Source organism: Pongo abelii, chromosome 15, assembly GCF_028885655.2.
Source record: "Pongo abelii isolate AG06213 chromosome 15, NHGRI_mPonAbe1-v2.0_pri, whole genome shotgun sequence".
NCBI classification, from domain to species: domain Eukaryota; kingdom Metazoa; phylum Chordata; class Mammalia; order Primates; family Hominidae; genus Pongo; species Pongo abelii.
The window spans coordinates 26,055,410-26,079,715 of NC_072000.2; the positions used below are offsets into that span (position 1 = coordinate 26,055,410).

At 47.3% G+C, this 24,306-nt stretch overlaps 1 gene segment (V, D, J or C); it reads left to right on the top strand.

The window, feature by feature from the left end:
* Window positions 1-19,238, top strand: part of LOC100439230 (T cell receptor alpha chain constant-like) — a 361,622-nt gene extending 342,384 nt beyond the window's left edge. Inside the window, 4 exon segments of the C gene segment in view lie at window positions 14,535-14,807; window positions 16,649-16,693; window positions 17,618-17,725; window positions 18,686-19,238. Coding sequence covers window positions 14,535-14,807; window positions 16,649-16,693; window positions 17,618-17,724 — 425 coding nt within the window.
* The last annotated feature ends 5,068 nt before the right edge of the window (window positions 19,239-24,306 follow it).

Below are 24,306 nucleotides of genomic sequence, written 5' to 3' on the forward strand. Positions count from 1 at the left end.
AGAAATCTTTTCTTACTGAGAATATCTGCCTATTTGAACCAAAAGATCCTTGAGAATAGACCCTCTCTAATATTCCATGAAGTGTCTGATATGGTCCTTTTACAAAAGTAAGTACTTGATAAATTCTTGTTTAATTGAAGTTAAACACCCAAAGAAATCAAGTTTCCAGGCCAAAGGGAAGAAGAAAATTAAGCAAATGACACAGTACATTTGAGCATGTAGTGGGGAGGAAGAAACGCTAGATTGGGATTCAAATAGAGCCATGTTTTGGTCTCTGCTACCAACTAGCAATGTAACTTAGACCAGATCTCTTGCCTCTAAGCCTCGGTTTCTTTATCTGTAAATGAGGAAGTGGGTCCAATGGCCTCTCTGGCCTCTTAGTACAAAAAGTCTATGAATTTATCCCATCTGGGGCACTTTTTTCTCCTAGGAGTAACTCAATAGCTATTTTAAAGTTTGAGTGTTTTCTAACTCATTAGAGCACATCAAGAAAAGGGGTAAAGTGGCAAAAGGGAGTTTATTGTGAGGCATCAAACACTGTGATACTCACGGGAGGAGGAAACAAACTCACCTTTGGGACAGGCACTCAGCTAAAAGTGGAACTGAGTAAGTATGAGATTCTATGGTAATTACAAAATGTATTCTGGTGACAATAAGCAGAAGAAAAGATGATGTTATTTTTGTCATTGTATCTTATTTTTAATCTATTACTGAAGCATTAAGAATTGTGACATCCAGATAAATTAGTGGAAGTATTCAAAGACTATATAAGCGTGCTTTCTTTAGGGTGGAATTTAGCTAACCACTAAGACTTTTTCCAAGATATGAGATTTTCAGCTCTCTTCAACGTGAGAGTTTTTAATACTAGTATTAAGCTAAATGATGCTCAATAGAAGAAAAGAGCTAGAAGAGCAGAAAATTGCATTGTCGTGATCAAATAGATCCTTTCCACTTCCACTGCCATGGATTCAGTGGTGCATTTAGAAGAGGATATTCAAGGTCATTTTACTCATGCCCCAAAAAAACCACTCCCAATTCATTCCAGAGATTATGCCCCCTTATGCTAAACATCATCCAAGAAGAGTCAGTGAAGTACAGAGAAAGGAACCCAGGGTTTCTTCTTTCAGTCCAGAGTTCTAGGTTTGATTTGGTCCCAACTGGATGTGTGATATTGGAATAAGTTATTGCCCCACTCTCAGCACCTCAGATTCCTACAGTGGATGAGGGGGTCAAAGCCCTCAAAATCTGTTGTTCTGGGATTTCGCTATTATACCACCCGAGAGTTTATAGGACTCAAGAGTATGGAATCTTGTGAGTATTTCATAAACAAATTCTATAACCCTCAGGAAATAGCCCTGTTAATCAACAACCTAACAACACAGAAATAATAACCACCATCTCAGTCCGTACGATGTTTAGACACGATGCTAGATGCATAACATGTAGAATTGTTTATCTCAAATAACTCTGTGAGGTAAGGGGAAGTATCCTATTTTACAAAAGAAGAAACTGAGGCTCAGAGAAGGAAGTGCCCAAGATCCCAAAGCCAGTAAGTAAAGGGCCTAAATTTAAACTTGGGTCTGCCTGCCTGACTAAAAAGCCCTGCTCTTTCTTTCTTTTTTTTTTTTATTTTATTTATGTATTTATTTATTTATTTCTGAGACAGAGTCTCGCTCTGTCACCCAGGCTGGAGTGCGGTGCAGTCTCAGCTGACTGCAGCCTCTGCCTCCCAGGTTCAAGCGATCCGATTCTCCTGCCTCAGCCTCCCGAGTAGCTGAGGTTACAGGCATGTGCCACCACGCCTGAAAGCCCTGCTCTTTCTACTGCATGATGTCGCAGAGCTTGTGCTCTAGTTTACTTAGAAATGAGAGGTGATGCCAATCACAGTGACTGGTGAAATGCTTGGAATTTATCTTTTCTACCTTAGATATTGCTGTGAGTTAGAGAGGACGCTTCAGGAAATCTTAACACGGATGCCCCAAGTGTCTAAAGAGTTCTCTTTCCCTTTCAATGACAAAACAAAAAGTACAGAGTTGCTGAGAGCATTTACCCCAATAGGGAGAAGAGAGAGGGGAGCTGGCTGCAGCCACTCCCTTGTTCTGACTGTCCCTTTCCTTCACTGTTTCTTGTATTTTCCCCAGGCAGACAAGCCACCAGTATAACTGATCTACAAGAGCCTGACTCGTTTGTGAGTTAGAGAGAAATGCAGGGTGAAGGCACTTTGGACATAGAACTTTAGCTCTGAGAAATAGCTTCAAAATATCTAGTTCACCCCTCTTTATTTTCCCAATAAGGAAATTAAGACCCAGAGAGGTTGGCTGAATTGTCTAAAGTCAGTGCAAACTAGGGCTGGGACTAGAACTGGGAGATCCTGGTCCTGGGGCCATATTCTGTGACTGCTGTTTGGGGAACTAACCTTCTGATAGGTAGGAAGTGTGAGTTATGCTCAAAAACAGGAAAAACAAATAGGTTTTACAAGGGGAGTATAAAAATGTCCTCCTTATTACTAGCACCTTAGTTTAGGCTCCCTAGACCTGCTCCCCAGCTGTAGTGTAAAAATGGAAGGAGAAGGAAATGGCCCATTTTGTCACAGTGCAAATCACTGTGGGAAATACTGCAGGCTTCAAAACTATCTTTGGAGCAGGAACAAGACTATTTGTTAAAGCAAGTAAGTTCCGTGAAATAACCTGATTTATATTACAGTTGAAGGACATCTGTTTTCATTGATTTTTTTTCTTTTTGGGGGGAAGGGGACATAGTTTTGTCTGCCAGTTAAATTAGAAGATAAATTGGCAATAATAATGTTGCACTGTACAGTATCCATGGGCATCACTCTTGCAAGAAACATGTATAATAACAAACAGTTAAGTGTGGATGGATAAAACTTCCCTAGGTCCTATCTAGAACTGAAACTCTGTAATTATATTAGTAACTTTTTTAACTTGAATATTAGTGACATTTTTATATAACCCATTGTATACAAAGCAGAATCTTCAGTTGGGTTCTATCTTATTTGTTGTCATCTTCCAATGGTCTTAGGAAAATTAAAGTTAAATAGTAAAATTAGATGCCTCCTACCACTTTGGTACATTCATGCAGATGTAGAAACGCCCTTAGTAACTAACTTGCATGTGACTTGGCAATCCTAGGCTATGGCCCAGTGACAGGGTCCCATTTTGTACAGAGTTATGTCAGAGTGTGAACACAGGCTTTCAGAAACTCGTATTTGGAACTGGCACCCGACTTCTGGTCAGTCCAAGTAAGTCAAATCTGCAGAAATGTGTAGCCCTATCCTCAATATTGGGCACATATAGATATAATTATTCTGGTCTATAATAGATTATTATTACTACTATTTTGTTATTATTAATCATAACAATGCTGCTAATTTCAAATATACATTTTCTGCCATATTATGATTTTTACCTTTAAGGAGAATTATTGTCAGGATATCAGGAGAGAAATATTTGAATTTCCTTTGAGTCAAGTTTCTTATTTGTTCCTGCCTCTCTGCTGAGGGTCATATGAACCTCACGATGTTTTGGTTTTTGTACTGCCTTCTTATTATCTCTCTTAGAAATGCTTCCTTGGTTTTTCCTTGCCTAAGTACTTAGATTTTGCAGCTCACATTTACCCAGAGTATACTTAGCTTTTAACCTCTCCCAGAACTGGCCTCCCTGTCCCAATGATTATGCACAGTAAAAGTCAGTTCAATTCAGTAAATGATTATTGAGTATCATCAACAAACCAGGGAATCATTGTTGGTTTTAAAAGAAAGAAAAAAGAAAAGAATTTCTAAAACCCTAAGATAGGGCTCCTGATCTCAAGAACTTTCAGTCTTATCAGAGAAACTAAGCACTCATAATAGAAAGTCTAATAACAATTTATATGTGTATGTGCCAAGATGGGGGGGTGGGTTCCCTGATGGCTGGAGACAGGACAGGTATGACCATGCACAGCCACATTCTTTGGCAGAGAACACACGTGATTCCCCCAAATGTGTTTCTGGGAAAGGAATTGAGTCTGTTCTGTGCTGAGATCTTTGACTTTCTTGAGGACAAAAGCCCCCTTGGCAGTTAGCATCCTTGAGCGGGCTGAGGACAGAAACAGGAATGAGTCAGGCGTGAGTCACCCAAGACTCTCACTCAGCCCCGAGAGGATGCAGTGACTCTGAGTCATGCCGAGGCATGTCTTTAGCATGTGCCCCAGCAGAGTGTGCATTTATGGCAAGGTGAAAAATACATTTTTGCATATGTCCCTAGCAAAATGGTACCTTCTTCTCAAGCATGGCAGATGAGGTAGGAAAATGCCCGCCTGCTCTCTGGTATCTTTAGAAATATTCACACCCACCCAGCCTATGTAGGATACAATGTTTTTCATGAAGTTTTGTAAAGATTCTGTTTTTCCCAAAGGAGAAATAGCCAAAGCTGTGTTTGTTGATAGCTGTGATGAGGAAAATGAAGGCCAACAGGTAGCATTGGGGTCTGATGCTGTTTATACCCTTTAGGGAGGTTCCTTCAAGTCTTCATACCACCCATCACAAGGAAAACTTTAGGATCCGCCTTTCAGGGTTTCCAGATCTTAGAGCTAATGTGAAGGGGATGTGTCTTCAGAGAAGGGGTGGGCAAAACCAGGACGTTTTTGTAATACACTTACACAGTGTGACTATGGGAACAATAGACTCGCTTTTGGGAAGGGGACCCAAGTGGTGGTCATACCAAGTAAGTGAGCTGGGATCCTCCTGCACAAATGGCCGCACCCACCCCCATCCCTACCCTGTGCTGGAGAGCCTCTTATCATATTTCCATGGGAGCGGGGGAAGGACATGCCATTCATCAATGCTATATCGAAGAATCTTTGGTGGCCACTGTCCCAAATCTTTGCCTGTCCCTGGTTTCTTTCACTCTCCCCTTCTCTGCATCTCCACTGACCATACTCCCATTCTCATGTAAGCTGCCCCTGATCTTCCCTGAGGCTGGATTTCAGATTGAACAAAGGACCACAGAAGTGAGAGCTGGAGGGGACTGTGGGGACATCTTGCTCATGTTGCAGAGGGGCCTGACGCCAGGGTCTAGCATCTGTCCAAGACCGTGCTGATGGTCAGTGCACAGCAGTGGAGGGTCCCCAGCCCTTTACTCCCACCCTGAGTTTGGTGGAGCCACACAGCTCTTTGCTAAGTGACCCTCAAACCCAGTGTGAGATAAGCTGACTGTTGGCAGTGTCCACCTGCTAGGGAACCAAGTGCTGAGTTCCTGCCCCAGCTCAGGACTGTGGCCCAGGCCATGACCTCCCTGAGCCTCAGTTTTCATATCTCTGAAGTAGACAGCATGGTCTCTGTTTCCTCCCATCTTTCAAAAATTCTATGGAAATTATTGTGACTTTTTTCTCTGTAATTGTAGGGTTTCACAGAGGCAGGGCCTTGTCTGAGTCAAGGTCATTAGAAATAAAGGAATCCAAGGGCTTTGGATGCCTTGGCCTATTTCTAGATGGTAAAGAGGGAAGGATGAAAGCACAAATCACAGGAAGTGCCTAAATCCTGCTTGGATTTAGTGTTGCCTCAGACAGGGATATACAGAAATCCAACCCCAGGGTCTCCCATAGGAAGAAGACTAGGAGTGGGAAGTGCCAAAGAGCTCTGGAAAGGAAAAGAGAACAAGGAGCACTTCGAGAAAAGGAGGTCAGAACAGCTTCAGCAAAATGTCACATAAAATTTCCTTTGCTGTCTGTCCTCAGAGCAATTTCAGAAGCTTCTTGCATCTAACTAAAGAGTAACAGAGCCAGACCCTCAGAATGTCTGCTCCAAGCAAGCAGAGTGTGGTGTTTGTATTGGGGTGCTGGGAGCAGACATGGGGAGTTGCTGCCCTGCTTCTCTGCTGATGGGAAGCTGATATTTTCCCCTGGGTACACAGGAGCCAAAGAACTCTCCAGTCCCCAGCCCCTGGCTCCCGCCCCTAGGCTCCAGCACTCGGGAGCTCTAAGGACAGCAGTAGGAGACTTTCTATAACTCAGAGAGTATTCAGGAGGGTTTCCCAGGATGTTGCCCAATACCACGGGGCAATTGGTAGAGGGAGGTTACATGAAACAGGTTTTATCAAAGGCTGTCCTCACTGTGTGCATCAGGAGGAAGCTACATACCTACATTTGGAAGAGGAACCAGCCTTATTGTTCATCCGTGTAAGTATTATAGAAATGATCAAGGGAAATTTTGCAGACAGATTATATTATGGAAGGATACTGTAGTAGTGAGAGTTTGTGTTGTGATCTGTTCCATCATTAAAGGAGTCCTTTGTCGCCTGGGAGTAACTATCAGTGTCAGGTATGATGAGATGATTGAGGCTGTGCTGGACAAGGGTTTTGCACAATGATTTCATAGGACAAATCCCCAAGTTGAGAAAAAAACTTCACTCTTGGTTAAGTTTCTAAAACAGAACTTTCTTCTTGGCAACAAACGGGTGTACTCTGCCCCCTCACTCCTGTGTCTCTTATGGCTGAGACTCTGTCACTACCTCCCCTAGAATCCGTGAGATACCTCCCCCTAAATTAGAGCATACCAGCCAGGGTGCTGAGACACTCTGTGGTACTGGAATGGATGGTACAGGGATGCATTTCTGGGCTTCTGGCTGCAAGAAGCCTCATCCTTTCCCCCAGTGTAAAGCGTTGCTGGGAATCATCCCATTATGAGCTACTATTTACTGAATGCCTGACATGTGCCAGCGGCCATTCTCTTGTCTTTTATGTAATTCTCATTCAGTGATTACATACATCCTAATAATAGGTAGCTGATATTTTGCCCATTTTACAGGTGAGGAAACAGAGGCTTGGGATAAGTAACTTATCCAAGATTATACAGCCAGGAATGACAGAGCTAGAGTTTAACTCAAATCTATTTGACTCTAGGGCCTTGTTATTAACCATGCCACCACCATGCCTCCTGCATTCTGTGAAGGAAGACCTCACACCTCAAAGGCCATCTGTTTGGCCTTTGGTTTGCCCATCCTGAGCCTTCTTACCATAGTGATCATGGCATGGTGACTCAGCACTTCTGAAGAGGTCAGCAGAGTCATTGGGTTGGGTGGCAGGATACAGGTATGGCAGGGAGGGAAGGAGAAACTTAGGGGGACTGTTTATTGGGCATAAAGTTAGAGAGAAAGAAAAATTTATCATCAAAAAGATAGAATAGGCTGCTTAAAAGCTTTTCTCCCAAGACAGAAGCTGTGAGTGTGTGGGGGTCATGGGCAGCTGCCCCCAGCTGGCAGAGGGCAGGATTTTGTATTGTGATGTACCAGGGTGTGGACACGGGCAGGAGAGCACTTGCTTTTGGGAGTGGAACAAGACTCCAAGTGCAACCAAGTAAGTACCCAAACTTAGGCTCTGGCCAAAGACACAGAAAGCCCCTACTCTGCTTTCTTAGATGATGAATCTGTACCTTCTGAACTAATTTTTCATATTTCTTTATGAGGCTTGAATATCTTGACATTTCAATTCCTAGCCACTAGCTTAATAGTCTGTTTTCTAACGGTAGCATTTGCCAATGGGAATTGGCCATCTCATCATTGCAGAGACAGATTCCTTTGAGACAAAAGATCTTTATCAGAAAAGAAACTGTGACTGATTATGCCAAAAGATTTATTTTTGTTACCATTTAGTTTTCATGAAAGGTGATGAATTATGCTTCCCAAAGACTCTGGGCATTGAACACACTTTCTCAAAACTGCACATCCAATTGAGAGATACAGGAAGAACTTAGAGCCTAAATAATGCCATAAAAATAATAAAAAGTTTGTAAAAAGGAACCATATAGAAGTTAAAGAAGAAATGAAATAGTCCTAATAAAAGAAGATAGCAGAACTGAATTAGAAATGAATGGAAATATTTAGAGGGTTTATGTATTCAACAAATATTTATTGGACATTTATTTTATTCCAAGCACTACACTAAGTATGAGGAAGGGAATGGGAGGGAAGGGAAGGAAAGGAAAGGGAAGGAAAGGAAGGAAAGGAGAGGAAGGACCGGGAGGGAGGGAGGAAGGAAGGAATGGAGGAAAGGAGGGAAGGAGGGAGGGTCTCTGCCATCCAGGAAAGGAGGGAGAGTCTCTGCCATCCAGGAGCTCAGAGTGCAAACAGACAACTATAGCCCATTTTCACCATGTCATAGTGGAGGTACATGCAAGTTGCAATGGAACCACAACAGAAGACGTGACTAGCCTCCAATTCTCATTGCCTGGTACATACACACATCCTTCACTATACCTTAAGCTCCATGAGGGCAGGACCCTTTTTCATCTTCACAGCTCTACAGCTCAGCACAATGCCTGGCACATAGGTGTCACCAAACAAATGATTGTGGGAAAAAAAAATGCCTTCGGGCTAGAAGACTCATGATTTAGACATTAACAAGTATTCTCTAACAGGCAGAGTTGTTAGACCTCAAAACCAGGAGATTGCAGAATCCATCCAGATGTCTGTGGTGGGAGAAGGCCCATCTCTCAAGGAAAAGCACCTCTGTATTTATCTGTTCATATGTGTGCTTCATCAAAGCCTCTTCTCAGCCACGGTTCAGGCTGAATTTATAAAGCTTGAAACCTATCATATTTCTCAAGAACCAGAGATCAGAGGTGGAAGGTTTACAGTATCTCGATAAGTAAGCAGTACAAATGAATTCTAGCAGCAAAAAAGAAAGAGGTCTAATGATAAATATATGAAGTCTGTCTCCACTTGAGAGACCACCTAGAAAAGATTTGTTCTAAGGAAACTTTTCTCCATTAGGAGCAGAATCATCCTGGAAACATACAGCTCCAAGTTATGTTAGAAAGGTGTGTACAAAGAAGACCAAAAATTCACATTTGGAAAAAGACGTTAAAGTTGTCATTGTTTCTAGTAGGCAAACCTGCAAAGTGTTGGGGCATCGTAGATCCTGCATGTTGACGCCTGCATCTAATCTGCCCCGGAGCTGTTCCGACAGTGGCTGGAGCATCTGCTGCACAGTTGCGTAGGTGTTCAACAATTGCCAAAATAAAATGAAGCTATTTCATGATGATTAGAAAGAAATAATCAGCATCAATGAGGCCTCTGATGCATCTTCAGGAGTGAGTAGGAGGAATTAAGACCTGGTAGGTGAGACTTTTCTCTCTTGTCAGAGAAAGTTTGACTTGGGGGAGCCTGGAAAACAGGGATAGGAGATGGAGTGCCCCAGCCAGGATTGCCCTGCCCAGGTTAGAGTTCTTGTAAAGCGCCATCTGATTGTGTGTTTTCTGGTGGCTACAATAAGCTGATTTTTGGAGCAGGGACCAGGCTGGCTGTACACCCATGTGAGTATGACCCTGCAAGTGACCAGTGCAAAAAGAACTGACCACTTGTCTATGAGAAAACAGGTGATGATTTATAGCAAACTTGGGGATATATTGAGAAGCACTCATTTTCCATTCCTACAAGCTCTCTTGGTGAATTAAAATGTTCCCATTTCTCATATGAAACACAGAAGTGCCAAGAGCCAATTGAGTAAATGAAAATCTGAGCAGAATAATTTATAGAAACATAAAAAGAGTTCCAAATACTCAGTGCTTTCAAGCGAAGCTGATAATATCGGCACCAGATAATCTGAACATTCAGGAAATTAGCTAAGTGCCCTTGGGGGAAAGAGATGAGTTAATGGCAAACACAAATTCTCTTTTATTGCAGCATGCAGCTAAATTCCCTGGATTGGCTAATAAACATGGTGTGGGGATCCCTACTCATAGAATCTTCCTCTCTGGAGTTAGGAGAGTTTTCAACTTCCTCCTAAGGGTAAAAGTGGCCCAGACCCCTAACTGAAGGGCAAGTATACCATATGCAATTACAAGGTATAGAGGCAGCAATGTAGAGGGAGGCCCACAGACCTGGGGAAAATCCGGGCTCTACTCTCACTGGCTGTTTTCAATAAAGCCTCCACTTTCTCAACAGCAAAATGACTATAACTACATCATAATAATATGAGATAATGGCCAGAATATAAAAAGTGATCAATAAGTAGTAGCTCTTCTAAAATATTATTATAATTATTATTATTGAGACTTTGCTTATACTAAGGTTTACACTATCATAAAGGGAAAGGAGAATCGCTTCCTTGGGAAATAAAAGATGTAAGCAACAAAGACCCAAGGAGCCTTTTAGAATGTTGCTCTGAGACCCCAGTGGCTTCCAGCAGATTAGCATCAAGAAGGTTATCTCAAAGACCTTACCCACAGTGGGGGTACAGCAGTGCTTCCAAGATAATCTTTGGATCAGGGACCAGACTGAGCATCCAGCCAAGTAACTAGAATGAAGCAGGAGAGCAAAGGAGGACGGACAACTATTTCTTCTTTGTCCAAAATGCCGACTTGAGCCCAGGTATTTTCCTCTGTGGATTTCTTCCACCCATCCCCAGAAAATCCTCCCATCCAGCACTCAGTGCTCTGCAGACATCATCCTTAGGCTGGGACGTTAGGAACCATGAGGAAGGCGATGAGTGAGTACTCCTGAACCTTCCACAAACGTATCCAAGATACTGTTGCCTGGAATTGAGGTGTTCGTTCTACTGAATTATTGGTTTATTGAAATCATATGAAATCACAACCTCAGCCCAGGGAACCACAGCAGAATGGAACAGGAGGAGAACTTTCATATCAGAAGCAAAATTTCAGTGCAAAAGAGCAGAAGGTTTAGGCCAGGCGTGGTGGCTCACGCCTGTAATCCTAGCACTTTGGGAGGCCAAGGCGGGGGGATTACAAGGTCAGGAGATCAAGACCATCCTGGCTAACACAGTGAAACCCTATCTCTACTAAATATACAAAAATTAGCCGGGCATGGTGGCACGCGCCTGTAGTCTCAGCTACTCGGGAGGCTGAGGCAGGAGAATCGCTTGAACCCGGGAGGCAGAGATTGCAGTGAGCTGAGATCGCATCATTGCACTCCAGCCTGGGTGACAGAGCAAGACTCCTTCTCAAAAAAAAAAAAGGAGCAGAAGGTCTAACTCTTAGGAGTGTGATTCTCCTGCTCTCCTGCTTTGTGGGGGAGATCAGTGTTTCTCTTATTTAAGTAATCGGTAGGTCCTGTGAGTTTCTGCAATGGTGTCACCTGTGGTGTGAATAATGGAGGAACAATTGAGAAACTCCCATTTGGGAAAGGGACCCATGTATTCATTATATCTGGTGAGTCATCCCAGGTGGCACCACGTGCAACCCCATGGGCCAGTGACACTAATCCTTTCTCTGGGGATATCACTTATTACTATGGTGAGGCTTGCTGAAGATGTTGTGACTAATTTTCTTACAGAGATCTGGGAAGGGAAAAGCATCACTATCTGTCTTGAATATTCGTGTTTCTCTAGGTCAAACACATTAAAATTTGACTTTAATCATTCAATGGGTATTGTAAAATGCCTTCTATGTGACTATCACTCTATAAAATGTTAGACTGAGTATGAAGTGTGAGATAGATTCCTGTCCTGTCCTCAAGTGGTATAAAAACTAGACAAAAGTACAGAACTATTGTAAATTAAGCAGCCTGAAAACTATTTTAGTATTGACCAGTTGGTGATGTCAATGGACACAATAGAGATTCAGAGGGGATAGGGTGCTGGCTGAAAAGTTGGCCTAGACTGAGAACTTTCATGTGGTACAAAGGATTCACTGAGCCCGGAAAGATGGTTAAGATCTGTATGGGCAGAGAAAGGAGAGAAGGGGAGTTCTGGGCGTAGGGAACAACAAGAAAGAAGGCATGATCTTGGGAATAATCAAGGCACATGCATTGTAGCCTAAGTATACATCTGATAATAAAATTGGTTGACAAGTAGGCAGAGAAGATGTCTTTTTAGGCATGGAAAAAGGAAATACTAGAGCATTCAAGAGAATACAGAAATTAGGGCCAGGGCCAGCCATTGGGAAACTGAGAATCCGATTTAGAGATGCAGACCAGAAGTGAAGGTGAGAGGAGCCGGCTACGGTGCTGCAGACCTCCCCTCTCCTTCCTCGGTGGGTTCTGAGAGGGGTCATCCCACACCTTAGAGGAGGAGAAACCTAAGGAATTCTGTAATAGAGACACTGGGAGTGGTATGAAGGTGTTACCTCCCAGTTACAATCTGGCAAACGAACCAGAGTTTCCATTTCTCCCTGTACGTCTGCCCGTGCCCACAGTTTCCTGATGCTCACTAGAGCCTCAGTGGGACCCAGAGTCAGTGTCATTAATTCTGATTTCTGGGTCCCTGGTGCCCAAATACAGGGGACAGATTTAATGGTAAGGAAGCTTTCAATCACTGCTGTGTCCCTAGGGACCTAAAGCACTAGAACACACGTGCTTCTGCAGTTCATTTTGAATTTAAAGGACAGTTTAGGATCTAGAATAGCTGAACTTCCACATCAAAAAATTGGTTCCATCTTGCCAAGCCTACCTTCTGATATCATCAGTGACGGGATGTGTTTTTCTTACTAGGGTAGAATAGGATGTCTCTCCCCAAAGGGCTCTGGCAGACAGACCCCTAAACACCTCCAAATTAAAAGTGGCAAAGAGATAAGGTTGAACTAGAGGTACATGGGGATAAAAAGTATAAAAGGTACATGGGATGAAAGGATAAAAAGGCTAAAAAAAATTAAGTACCTCTAACTCAGCCCCTGTTGCCATTTCTCAGAGTCTTGTGTTCTGTGGCATTGTGCTTTCTAGACCAATAGTGTCCAATAGAACTTTCTGTGGCAATGGAAATGTTCTGTCAATCTGCACTGTCCCATACAATAGCCACCAGCTACATGTGGCTATTGAGCTCTTGAAATGAAGTTTCCATTTTTTAATTGAAAACATTTTATTTCACATTGACTAATTTTTATTTCAACAGCCACATGTAGCTAGAGACTTTCATACTAGACAGAGCAGCCTAGATCTTCTCCAGTCTTACACCCACCGGTCCCAGGACTTGAGTGAGTGTTTAACCAGGACTCAAAGTTGGGTTTCTGCCCCACAAAGCCACCCCGTTTCCTCTTTAAAACCAACCTGTATCTGGTGGCCCCTGATCCCCTGCCTTGAGGATCGCCACTTCCAGACTCCTCTCCCCCTCTGCAGTGCTGTCCAGTACCCCCACTGATGACTAACAATCAGAGGGACGTGTTGGTAGAGCTAATGGCTTTCTGTCTGTCCCTTCCCAACAAAGGAACTGTGCCTTAGGGCCTTCACCCAGAGTGACGTCAGGCTGCCCCTGTATGAGGAGGGAAGTACGCAGAATCCTCTGGAGCCAAAGCTCTGGGTGTCTCTCCCCTCTGACCACGGAGCCCACCCCTGCTCCACTGCTCCAGGGGCAGCCCCATGCTGCAGGCAGCTCTTCCCCCACTCAGCATCCCAGGGGCTGATTTCTTTGGTTTTGGATCCAGCTGGATGTCTGCATTGCCGAGGCCACCATGGCTGGCTCAGCAACTGTCGGGGAATCACCAGGGTCTGAGAAATCTTGTGCGCATGTGAGGGGCTGTGGGAGCAGGGAACCACTGGGTGGGAAATTCTAATCCCCGCCCTGCTGGAAACTCTCTGGGTGGCCCCAACATGCTAATCCTCTGGCAAACCTCTGCTTCCTCCTCAAAAGGCAGGAGGTCGGAAAGAATAAACAATGAGAGTCACATTAAAAACACAAAATCCTACGGAAATACTAAAGAATGAGTCTCAGCACTAAGGAAAAGCCTCCAGCAGCTCCTGCTTTCTGAGGGTGAAGGATAGACGCTGTGGCTCTGCATAACTCACTAGCACTCTATCACGGCTATATTCTGGCAGGGTCAATGGCTCCAACTAACATTTGTTTGGTACTTTACAGTTTATTAAATAGATGTTTATATGGAGAAGCTCTCATTTCTTTCTCAGAAGAGCCTGGCTAGGAAGGTGGATGAGGCAACATATTCATTTTGCAGATGAAATTCCTGAGATGTAAGGAGCTGCTGTGACTTGCTCAAGGCCTTATATTGAGTAAACGGTAGCGCTGGGGCTTAGACACAGGTGTTCTGATTTATAGTTCAAAACCTCTATCAATGAGAGAGCAATCTCCTGGTGATGTGATAGATTTCCCAGCTTACTGCCAACATACCATAAACCTCCCATTCTGCTAATGCCAAGCCTAAGTTGGGGAGACCACTCCAGATTCCAAGATGTACAGTTTGCTTTGCTGGGCCTTTTTTCCATGCCTGCCTTTGCTCTGCCAGAGTTATATTGCTGGAGTTTTGAAGAAGATCCTATTAAATAGAAGAATAAGCAGTATTATTAAGTAGCCCTCCATTTCAGGTTTCCTTGAGTGGCAGGCCAGGCCTGGCCGTGAACATTCACTGAAATCATGGCCTCTTGGCCAAGATTGATAGCTTGTGCCTGTCCCTGAGTCCCAGTCAATCAGGAGCAGCTGGTTTCTAAGATGCTATTTCCCATATAAAGCATGAGATCATGACTTGCCAGCCCCACGGAGCCCCGCTCTTGTCCATCACTGGCATCTGGACTCCAGCCTGGGTTGGGGTAAAGAGGGAAATGAGATCATGTCCTAACCCTGATCCTCTTGTCCCACAGATATCCAGAACCCTGACCCTGCCGTGTACCAGCTGAGAGACTCTAAATCCAGTGACAACTCTGTCTGCCTATTCACCGATTTTGATTCTCAAACAAATGTGTCGCAAAGTAAGGATTCTTATGTGCATATCACAGACAAAACTGTGCTAGACATGAGGTCTATGGACTTCAAGAGCAACAGTGCTGTGGCCTGGAGCAACAAATCTGATTTTGCATGTGCAAACGCCTTCAACGACAGCATTATTCCAGCAGACACCTTCTTCCCCAGCTCAGGTAAGGGCAGCTTTGGTGCCTTCGCAGGCTGTTTCCTTGCTTCAGGAATGGCCTGGTTCTGCCCAGAGCTCTGGTCAATGATGTCTAAAACTCCTCCGATTGGTGGTCTCGGCCTCATCCATTGCCACCAAAACCCTCTTTTTACTAAGAAACAGTGAGCCTTGTTCTGGCAGTCCAGAGAATGACACGGGAAAAAAGCAGATGAAGAGAAGGTAGCAGGAGAGGGCACTTGGCCCAGCCTCAGTCTCTCCAACTGAGTTCCTGCCTGTCTGCCTTTGCTCAGACTGTTTGCCCCTTACTGCTCTTCTAGGCCTCATTCTAAGCCCCTTCTCCAAGTTGCCTGTCCTTATTTCTCCCTGTCTACCAAAAAATCTTTCCCAGCTCACTAAGTCAATCTCACGCAGTCACTCATTAACCCACCAACCACTGATTGTGCCAGCACATGAATGCACCAGGTGCTGAAGTGGAGGAATAAAAAGTCAGATGAGGGGTGTGCCCAGAGGAAGCTCCATTCTAGTTGGGGGAGCCCATCTGTCAGCTGGGAAAAGTCCAAATAACTTCAGATTGGAATGTGTTTTAACTCAGGGTTGAGAAAACAGCCACCTTCAGGACAAAAGTCAGGGAAGGACTCTCTAAAGAAATGCTACTTGAAGATACCAGCCCTACCAAGGGCAGGGAGAGGACCCATAGAGGCCTGGGACAGGAGCTCAATGAGAAAGGAGAAGAGCAGCAGGCATGAGTTGAATGAAGGAGGCAGGGCCGGGTCACAGGACCTCCTAGGCCATGAGAGGGCAGACAGTATTCTAAGTACACCAGAAAGCTGTTGATCAGCTTCAAGCAGGGGAGGGACACCTAATTTGCTTTTCTTTTTTTTTTTTTTTTCTTTGAGATGGAGTTTTGCTCTTGTTGCCCAGGCTGGAGTGCACCTTGGCTCACTGCAACCTTCGCCTCCCAGGTTCAAGTGATTCTCCTGCTTCAGCCTCCCGAGTAGCTGGGATTACAGGCACCCGCCACCATGCCCAGCTAATTTTTTGTATTTTTAGTAGAGACAGGGTTTCACTATGTTGGCCAGGCTGGTCTCGAACTCCTGACCTCAGGTGATCCACCCGCTTCAGCCTCCCAAAGTGCTGGGATTATAGGCGTGAGCCACCACACCCGGCCTGCTTTTCTTAAAGATCAATCTGAGTGCTATATGGAGAGTGGGTTGTAAGCCAAGAGTAGAAGCAGAAAGGGAGCAATTGCAGCAGAGAGGTGATGGAGGCCTGGGCAGGGTGGTGGCAGGGAAGTAACCAACACCATTCGGGTTTCAAAGGTAGAACCATGCAGGGATGAGAAAGCAAAGAGGGGATCAAGGAAAGCAGCTGGATTTTGGCCTGAGCAGCTGAGTCAATGACAGTGCCGTTTACTAAGATGAAACCAAGGAAAAAATTTGGGGTGCAGGGATCAAAGCTTTTTGGAACACATGAAAGTACCTGTTTATACTCTTTATGGCCCTTGTCATTGTGTATCCCTCGCTGCCTCCATTGGACTCCAGAATGAAGCCAGGCAACAGCAGGGTCTATGTGTGATGGCACCTATGGCCAGTGTCATGCAACATGTACTTTGTACAAACAGTGTATATTGAGTAAATAGAAATGGTTTCCAGGAGCCGAGGTATCGGTCCTGCCAGGGCCAGGGGCTCTCCCTAGCAGGTGCCCATATGCTGTAAGTTCCCTCCAGATCTCTCTACAAGGAGGCATGGAAAGGCTGTAGATGTTCACCTGCCCAAGAACTAGGAGGTCTGGGGTGGGAGAGTCAGCCTGCTCTGGATGCTGAAAGAATGTCTGTGTTTTTCCTTTTAGAAAGTGTCTGTGATGTCAAGCTGGTCGAGAAAAGCTTTGAAACAGGTAAGACAGGGGTCTAGCCTGGGTTTGCACAAGATTGCGGAAGTGATGAACCCGCAATAACCCTGCCTGGGTGAGGGAGTGGGAAGAAATTAGTAGATCTGGGAATGAATGATGAGGAATGGAAACAGCGGTTCAAGACCTGCCCAGAGCTGGGTGGGGTCTCTCCTGAATCCCTCTCACCATCTCTGACTTTCCATTCTAAGCACTTTGAGGATGAGTTTCTAGCTTCAATAGACCAAGGACTCTCTCCTAGGCCTCTGTATTCCTTTCAACAGCTCCACTGTCAAGAGAGCCAGAGAGAGCTTCTGGGTGGCCCAGCTGTGAAATTTCTGGCTCCCGTAGGGATAGCCCTAAACTAACCAGATCATCCTGAGGACAGCCAAGAGGTTTTGCCTTCTTTCAAGACAAGCAACAGTACTCACATAGGCTCTGGGAAATGGTCCTGTCTCTCGAGAATCTCTTGCCACTCCTCACACCCACCCTGGGCCCATATTCATTTCCATTGGAGTTGTTCTTATTGAGTCATCCTTCCTGTGGTAGCGGAACTCACTAAGGGGCCCATCTGGACACAAGGGATTGTGATGATAAATTCTGAGCACCTGCCCCATCCCCAGAAGGGCTCAGAAATAAAATAAGAGCCAAGTCTAGTCAGTGTTTCTGTCTTGAAACACAATACTGTTGGCCCTGGAAGAATGCACAAAATCTGTTTGTAAGGGGATATGTACAGAAGCTGCAAGGGAGAGGAGACGCAGGAGCCGCAGGCCTCCCCCACCCAGCCTGCTCTGCCTTCCAGCCTGCTCTGCCTTCCAGCCTGCTCTGCCTTCCAGCCTGCTCTGCCTTGGGGAAAACCATGGGTGTGTCCTGCAGGCCATGCAGGCCTGGGACATGCAAGCCCATAACCGCTGTGGCCTCTTGGTTTTACAGATGTGAACCTAAACTTTGAAAACCTGTCATTGATTGGGTTCCGAATCCTGCTCCTGAAAGTGGCCGGGTTTAATCTGCTTATGACGCTGCGGCTGTGGTCCAGCTGAGGTGAGGGGCCTTGAAGCTGGGAGTGGGGGTTAGGGATGCGGGTCTCTGGGTGCATCCTAAGCTCTGAGAGCAAACCTCCCTGCAGGGTCTTGCGTTTAAGTCCAAAGCCTGAGCCCACCAAACTCTCCTATTTCTTCCTGTTGCAAATTCCTCTTGGGCAATAACAATGGCCTGAAACACTGTAAAATATACTCATTTCAGCCACCTCAGTTGAACTTCTCCCCTATGAAGTAGGAAGAACAGTTGTTTAGAAATGAAGAAACTGAGGCCACACAGCTAATGAGTGCAAGAAGAGAGACACTCGTGCACACCACATGCCTTGTGTTGTACTTCTCTCACCGTGTAACCTAAAGGGGCCCCCAAGGCCTCTCCTCATGTCCTCTCTCCCCAATACGGCTCTCTTAGCTCACTAGAAAGAAGACATTACACTCATATTATACCCTAATCCTGGCTAGAGTCTCCACGCCCTCCTCCCCCAGGGTCCCCAGTCGTCTTGCTGACAACTGCATCCTGTTCCATCACCATCAAAAAAACTCCAGGCTGGGTGCGGGGGCTCACACCTGTAATCCCAGCACTTTGGGAGGCAGAGGCAGAAGGAGCACAGGAGCTGGAGACCAGCCTAGGCAACATAGGGAGACCCCGCCTCTACAAAAAGTGAAAAAATTAGCCAGGTGTGGTGGTGCACACCTGTAGTCCCAGCTACTTAAGAGGCTGAGACGGGAGGATCGCTTGAGCCCTGGAAGGCCGAGGCTACAATGAGCTGTGATTGTGCCACTGCACTCCAGCCTGGAAGACAAAGCAAGATCCTGTCTCAAATAATAAAAAAAAATAAGAACTCCAGGGTCCATTTGCTCCTAGAACGCTACCACACAGCCCCAAACAGAGCCATCTCCATCACACCCCTAACAGTCCTGGGTCTTCCTCAGTGTCCAGCCTGACTTCTGTTCTTCCTCATTCCAGATCTGCAACATTATAAGACAGCCTGTGCTCCCTCGCTCCTTCCTCCGCATCGCCCCTCTTCTCCCTCTCCAAACAGAGGGAACTCTCCCACCCCCAAGGAGGAGAAAGCTGCTACCACGTCTGTGCTCCCCCACCGGCAATGCCACCAACTGGATCCTACCTGAATTTGTGATTAAGATTGCTGAAGAGCTGCCAAACACTGCTGCCACCCCCTCTGTTCCCTTATGGCTGCTTGTCACTGCCTGACATTCACTGCAGAGGCAAGGCTGCTGCAGCCACCCCTGGCTGTGCACATTCCCTCCCGCTCCCCAGAGACTGCCTCTGCCATCCCACAGATGATGGATCCTCAGTGGGTTCTCTTGGGCTCTAGGTCCTGGAGAATGTTGTGAGGGGTTTATTTTTTATAAATAGTGTTCATAAGGAAATACATAGTATTCTTCTTCTCAAGACGTGGGGGGAAATTATCTCATTATCGAGGCCCTGCTATGCTGTGTATCTGGCTGTGTTGTATATCCTGCTGCCGATGGCTTCATTAAAATGATGTGGAAGAGCAGAGACTGTGCCTCTGTTTGACTGGGTTTGGTAGGAGTCATTTTCTGCTTGCTGGTGATCACTAGCTGGGCAGAGAAAAACCAAGGCATTTGTCCGTGATGCTGTCCAGGAAGCCTCATTCAACAAGCTGCCTAAGTCAACCTCTTCTTGGAATAACTTCTAAAAGTTTCCGGTTAGCAGGCTATGCTGAGGGCCAGGAAAACCCACCTACCAGCTTGGACCCCTCCTCTTCCACTCCCATGCCACGCCACGGGACCACCCATAACAGAAGCCCATACACGTGGGTGGCAGTGACCTGCGGCAGACAGGGACCACACAACAAGTGTCCCCAAAATGCCACCCACTGTCTCCTGCCCTCCAGGAGTATTTCCTTTGCCTCTCCTCTCAGACTGGGTTTCCACTGAAACTGCGCATTGTCTCACAAATTCATGGTTGGGGACCACCCACCACTCTGCTGCCCGATCCAGCCCCACGCCAGCCCTTTGAGGTGCCCAAGCTGACACCAGGAGCAAGGTTGAGAGGAGGCTGTGACCCCAGCAGGACTTTATGTTCCCACCATCCCGGATGTGAGAATGAGGAAAAAGGAGATGAGCTGTCTCCCCACAAGCCCAGAGATTTGACCGAGGCGAGTAGAGGCCTCGAGATCTCACCTAGGAGAAAAGACATGGGGCTCCCTGGGGTCCACAGCACACTGCGCTCTCCCTCCTGAGACTCCTGCTGCCAGAGCACCTTTCCCCAGGGTCATGGATGCTGAGGGGAACATAACTTAGAGACCACTCCACCATCCACCCAGCAAGCACAGCTACCAAGACCCAAAGCTGAGGCTTAGCAATGCCCAGAGTGGGAGGGGGTTCCATCCCTGAATACCTCCATGGTTCCCCTATGCGTCTGACCATCCCAACCAGAAATACATAAATCCTCTCAGCTGCAATTCAGGCCTGCTTCTTTTCATAGGGATGAAGCTACAGGTTGAGTATCCCTTATCTGAAATGCTTGGTACCAGAAATGTTCAGGTTGTGGATTTTTTTTTTTTTTTTTTTTTTTTTGAGGCTGGGGGTGGAATATTGGAACTTACCAATTCGGCATCCCTAATCTAAAAATCTGAAATCCAAGATGCCCCAGTGAGCATTTCCTTTGAGCATCATGTTGGCATTTAAAAAGTTTCAGATTTTGGAGCATTTCAAATTTCAGATTTTTGAATTAGGGATGCTTAACCTGTACCAGCTTTAATAGGTGACCTAGAGCACGTCCGTCCCCTCTACAGGCTTATGTGTTGCCACTTACGAAATGTCGGGTAGGACTGGAGGCTGCCTCCCATACCTGCCCCTCTGAGTCTGCGACCCCTGTAGAATTAAGAACCAGTGTCCCTTCTCCTGGTCAGCCCTACTGAGGGGAGTCACAGAATCCCCAGGTCTTTCTAAGCTGCCCCATCTCTCACCTAAATACAATCCCCTTAAAGAACACCAAAGGGAAAGGGCTCAGACCTCCATCACAGCAGGGTCACTCTCGCACGTGGTAGGACCATATCACCTTCACAAAGGCGGGGTTTGCCACCTTTGGGGAGCTCTGGGGGGCCTCTACCTCCTCACCAGTCTGACACAATGCCAGAGATTCCACCACTGGGAATTTCTTATAATTAAAACATTCTCTTCTCTGTATTAAATGAAAATGCCCGTGGGAGGGTTAATAGAGCAAGCCTGTATCAACCCTTAAAAACTGAGGGCCAGTTAGTTTCTCTTTCTTTTCCCCCTGAAGTGGTACTTCATTTTGTTCTATAGAAAAAAGATTCAGGCAAGGGAAGTGTGGGTGGCTGGGGACGCAGGTCTGCTCCTTTGAGTTGGCTGCAGTGACATGGAAGTCATAGGGCTGAGGGAAGGAGACAAGAGCCTGGATGGCAGTGAAGGGGTCAAAGATAGACCCCTCCAAGAACCTCAGAGGAGACCCGGACTGCAGGAGACCTGCAGGAGGACTGCGGGAGCCTGTGGAGGCCTGCGGGAGCCTGTGGAGGCCTGCGGGAGCGTGTGGAGGCCTGTGGAGCTGCAGGAGCCTGTGGAGGCCTGTGGAGGCCTGCGGGAGCCTGTGGAGGCCTGTGGGAGCCTGTGGAGGCCTGTGGAGGCCTGTGGAGGCCTGTGGGAGCCTGTGGAGGCCTGTGGAGGCCTGTGGGAGCCTGTGGAGGCCTGTGGAGGCCTGTGGAGGCCTGTGGGGGCCTGTGGAGGCCTGCGGGAGTCTGTGGAGGCCTGCGGGAGCCTGTGGAGGCCTGTGGGAGCCTGTGGAGGCCTGCCAGCCCAGTGCCCTCAGGCAGCAAAGCCCAGCAGTCACTGGTCCCCCAAGGCCGCCCGTAGATCTATGCAAGGTGATGCAACAGGGGCTATGGACCCACCCACACCAAAGCAGGGAGGCAGGATGACAAGGCCCAGGCAGGTAGGGGGCCATTCGGAGAGCAAGCTCAGCTCCAACCCCCAAGAAATTTCCATCTAAATCCAGGAGATCCTTGATTCAGCAACAACCTTCCCTCATGTCTGAGGCTGTTAAACCTAAAGCCAGTTAGGGCAGAGGTCAGAGGGGTGGACCAGGAGCAAGTGGGTCGAGGGTGAGCAAGTGTCAGGAGTGAGGACAGAAACTCCATCCATCTCCGACTGCTCTGCTCACATGTCTGGCTCCAGGGCCCACCTAGGATGTCAGAGGGAATTAGAGTGGCCTTGTGAGGAGGCTCAGGAGAAGGGCTCCTGTGCCCACCGGGCAGGTCAGCACTGGGCCTAACACCACCACAGCAAAGCCCCTCAGTGCAGAGGGCCCAGCTATAAGGAACTGGGCATTGCTTAGCCTGGAGGGAAGAGGCAGCTGAGGAGACCTGGAAAACACAGTCACGAAGAGACTAGCCATGAAGACCCACAGACCCTGTGGGCCAAGGCCTTGGGCTGCAGCTGCAGCTCTACCAGCCTGGACCCAACCTCAGGCCGACATCCCAGCAGGGAACATGTTACTAAGGCCAGTTGTAGAAGGGACCTCTCTGGACACATGCCCTACTGTCCCAAAAGGCTTAAGCACAGGCCAGTCCCAAAGGCAGAAGAATGGACTAAATGAGCTCTTGTGGCCCCAGGCCTAAGATTCTAGAGGACTCTCTGAAACTTCACTTGAAGACCTGACCTCTGAGTGCAACTGGAGTCACAGCCACTCAGCAGAAAGGGCAGGCTACGCAAGCACGTGCTTCAGGAGCACCCTGGTGGGGTCTTCAGCTCTGACAGAGCAACCCCTCTGCTGTTACCCTCACTGGGGGCAGCCATCTGAGTCTTAAGGGGTTGCTTATTTTTTAGGTCCAAACATAAAATTCAACTCCCCTGGGATCACGTATACAGACAGGCCTACGGCACCTTATTATCAGGTACCATCCTGGTGTGGAAGTCCCCTGGCCTGTGTGCTCTGTGGGATGGGAATATTCCTTGTCATCAATGCGTCCCCAGGAACTAGAACAGTGCCTGGCACACAACAGATACCATTAAATGAATAAGTGAATGACTCCTGCAGTTAGGCTCTGGGTGGGGGGAGCTGAGTGTGAGGAGTGGGGAGTACAGGAGAAAGGAAAGTGAGGATTAGTAGAGGAAGTGGTCAGGTGAGTCAATGTTTCACAGTTTTGCCCAGAGCTAAAGTAACTTGTCAAGAACTTCAGAACAAGCAAAGCCTGAGTGGTGGCCCCTTGGTCAAGGCAGCCCCCAGGCAGGCACACATGTATCCAACAAAGCCTGGAGGACGGGGACTTTGGGAAAGCACGCAGGGTACCTGGGAGTCTGACCTCACTGTGTGACCACACTGAGGTCCAGGGCCAACAGTCATTTTATGTGGGTTCACCTCAGTTTCTCCATGAGTCCTACTCTAAAACCCATCTACCTCCTTGAGCCATGTGTGGGAAGACCAGCTTCTGACTGGGATGAGTCTGGGCGAGCAAGCACATGGAGACCCAGTGCTGTCATTCTGGCTGCGGGAAGGCTGCAGGACCACCGGCGCCCTGCGTCTGTGTCAAGGCCACCTGGGCAACCTGGTGAGGGGTGGGGGGTGCAGGCCTCCTTTCACACAGAGACACACATGCCTGAGGCCTCCCTGGGTAGCACACATAGAGCTATATTTTGCAATTAATAAACAGGTCAGACATTGAGTCAGTAGCCACAAGTAGAACAGGAAGTGGAAAAAGTCTCCCACTTCCCTCCAGGTGTTTGGGGGCTGGGGCGGTCCCCTCCCATTTCCATGATGTCATGGTTACCAAGAGGGGCAAGTAGGGCACCCTTTGAAGCTCTCCCACAGAAGCCACATCCTCTGGAAAGAAGAGTTAAAAATACTGAGTTAGAGATAGCATCGCCCCAGGCCACGTGCCGAGGGGAGCAGGCTGGGCCGTTACACCACCCCCCAACCGCAGGTGCAGCAAGGCCAACACCCCAGGCTGGGAGTGGCTGCCGGCCCCTCTGTGACTTGCACCTGGCCCGCAGCAGGCTGGGGAGGTGCTGCTGGCCCCACTGCTGAGCCGCCTCCCTCACCGCACCTCTGCTGCCCCTCCAAACCAGCCAAGGTCAGACCTTGATCTGACCTGATTAAGCGCTTGTTTAGTACAGGACAGACCCTCAAGGCTTATGCTTAGGCCAGTGTCTCCTGGGAGGGAGGGATGTGGCGAGGCCGTATCTGCCCCCGCACAGAGCTAAGGCTGATTCTCTGAGGGACCCCCCTCAGTAGCACCTCCCCCCTTACCCTGATGCTTGTCCATTAGGTAATGGCCCTAATGGACGCCCTGACGGACACGTCCGGGACCCAGGACCCGGAGACCAGGAATCTGCAGGTCTCGGGGAGCGGCAGAACCTGAAACTCAAAAATACCAGGCTTGATCGCCTTCTCTTCGGTAGTGTCGCCATCCACCCGCATGAGGGCAGCAGCGCTCCACCAAAAAGACCTCTTCTCCCTTTGTCTGTTAATTCTGGAGAAAGCCCCCAAAGTTTAGGAAAAGCTCTTTTCCGAGGAAAATAAAAGGGCAGGTGACTTTTATCCCACAAGTCCCTGCCCTGTGCCCGTCACTGCGCTGGGCGCAA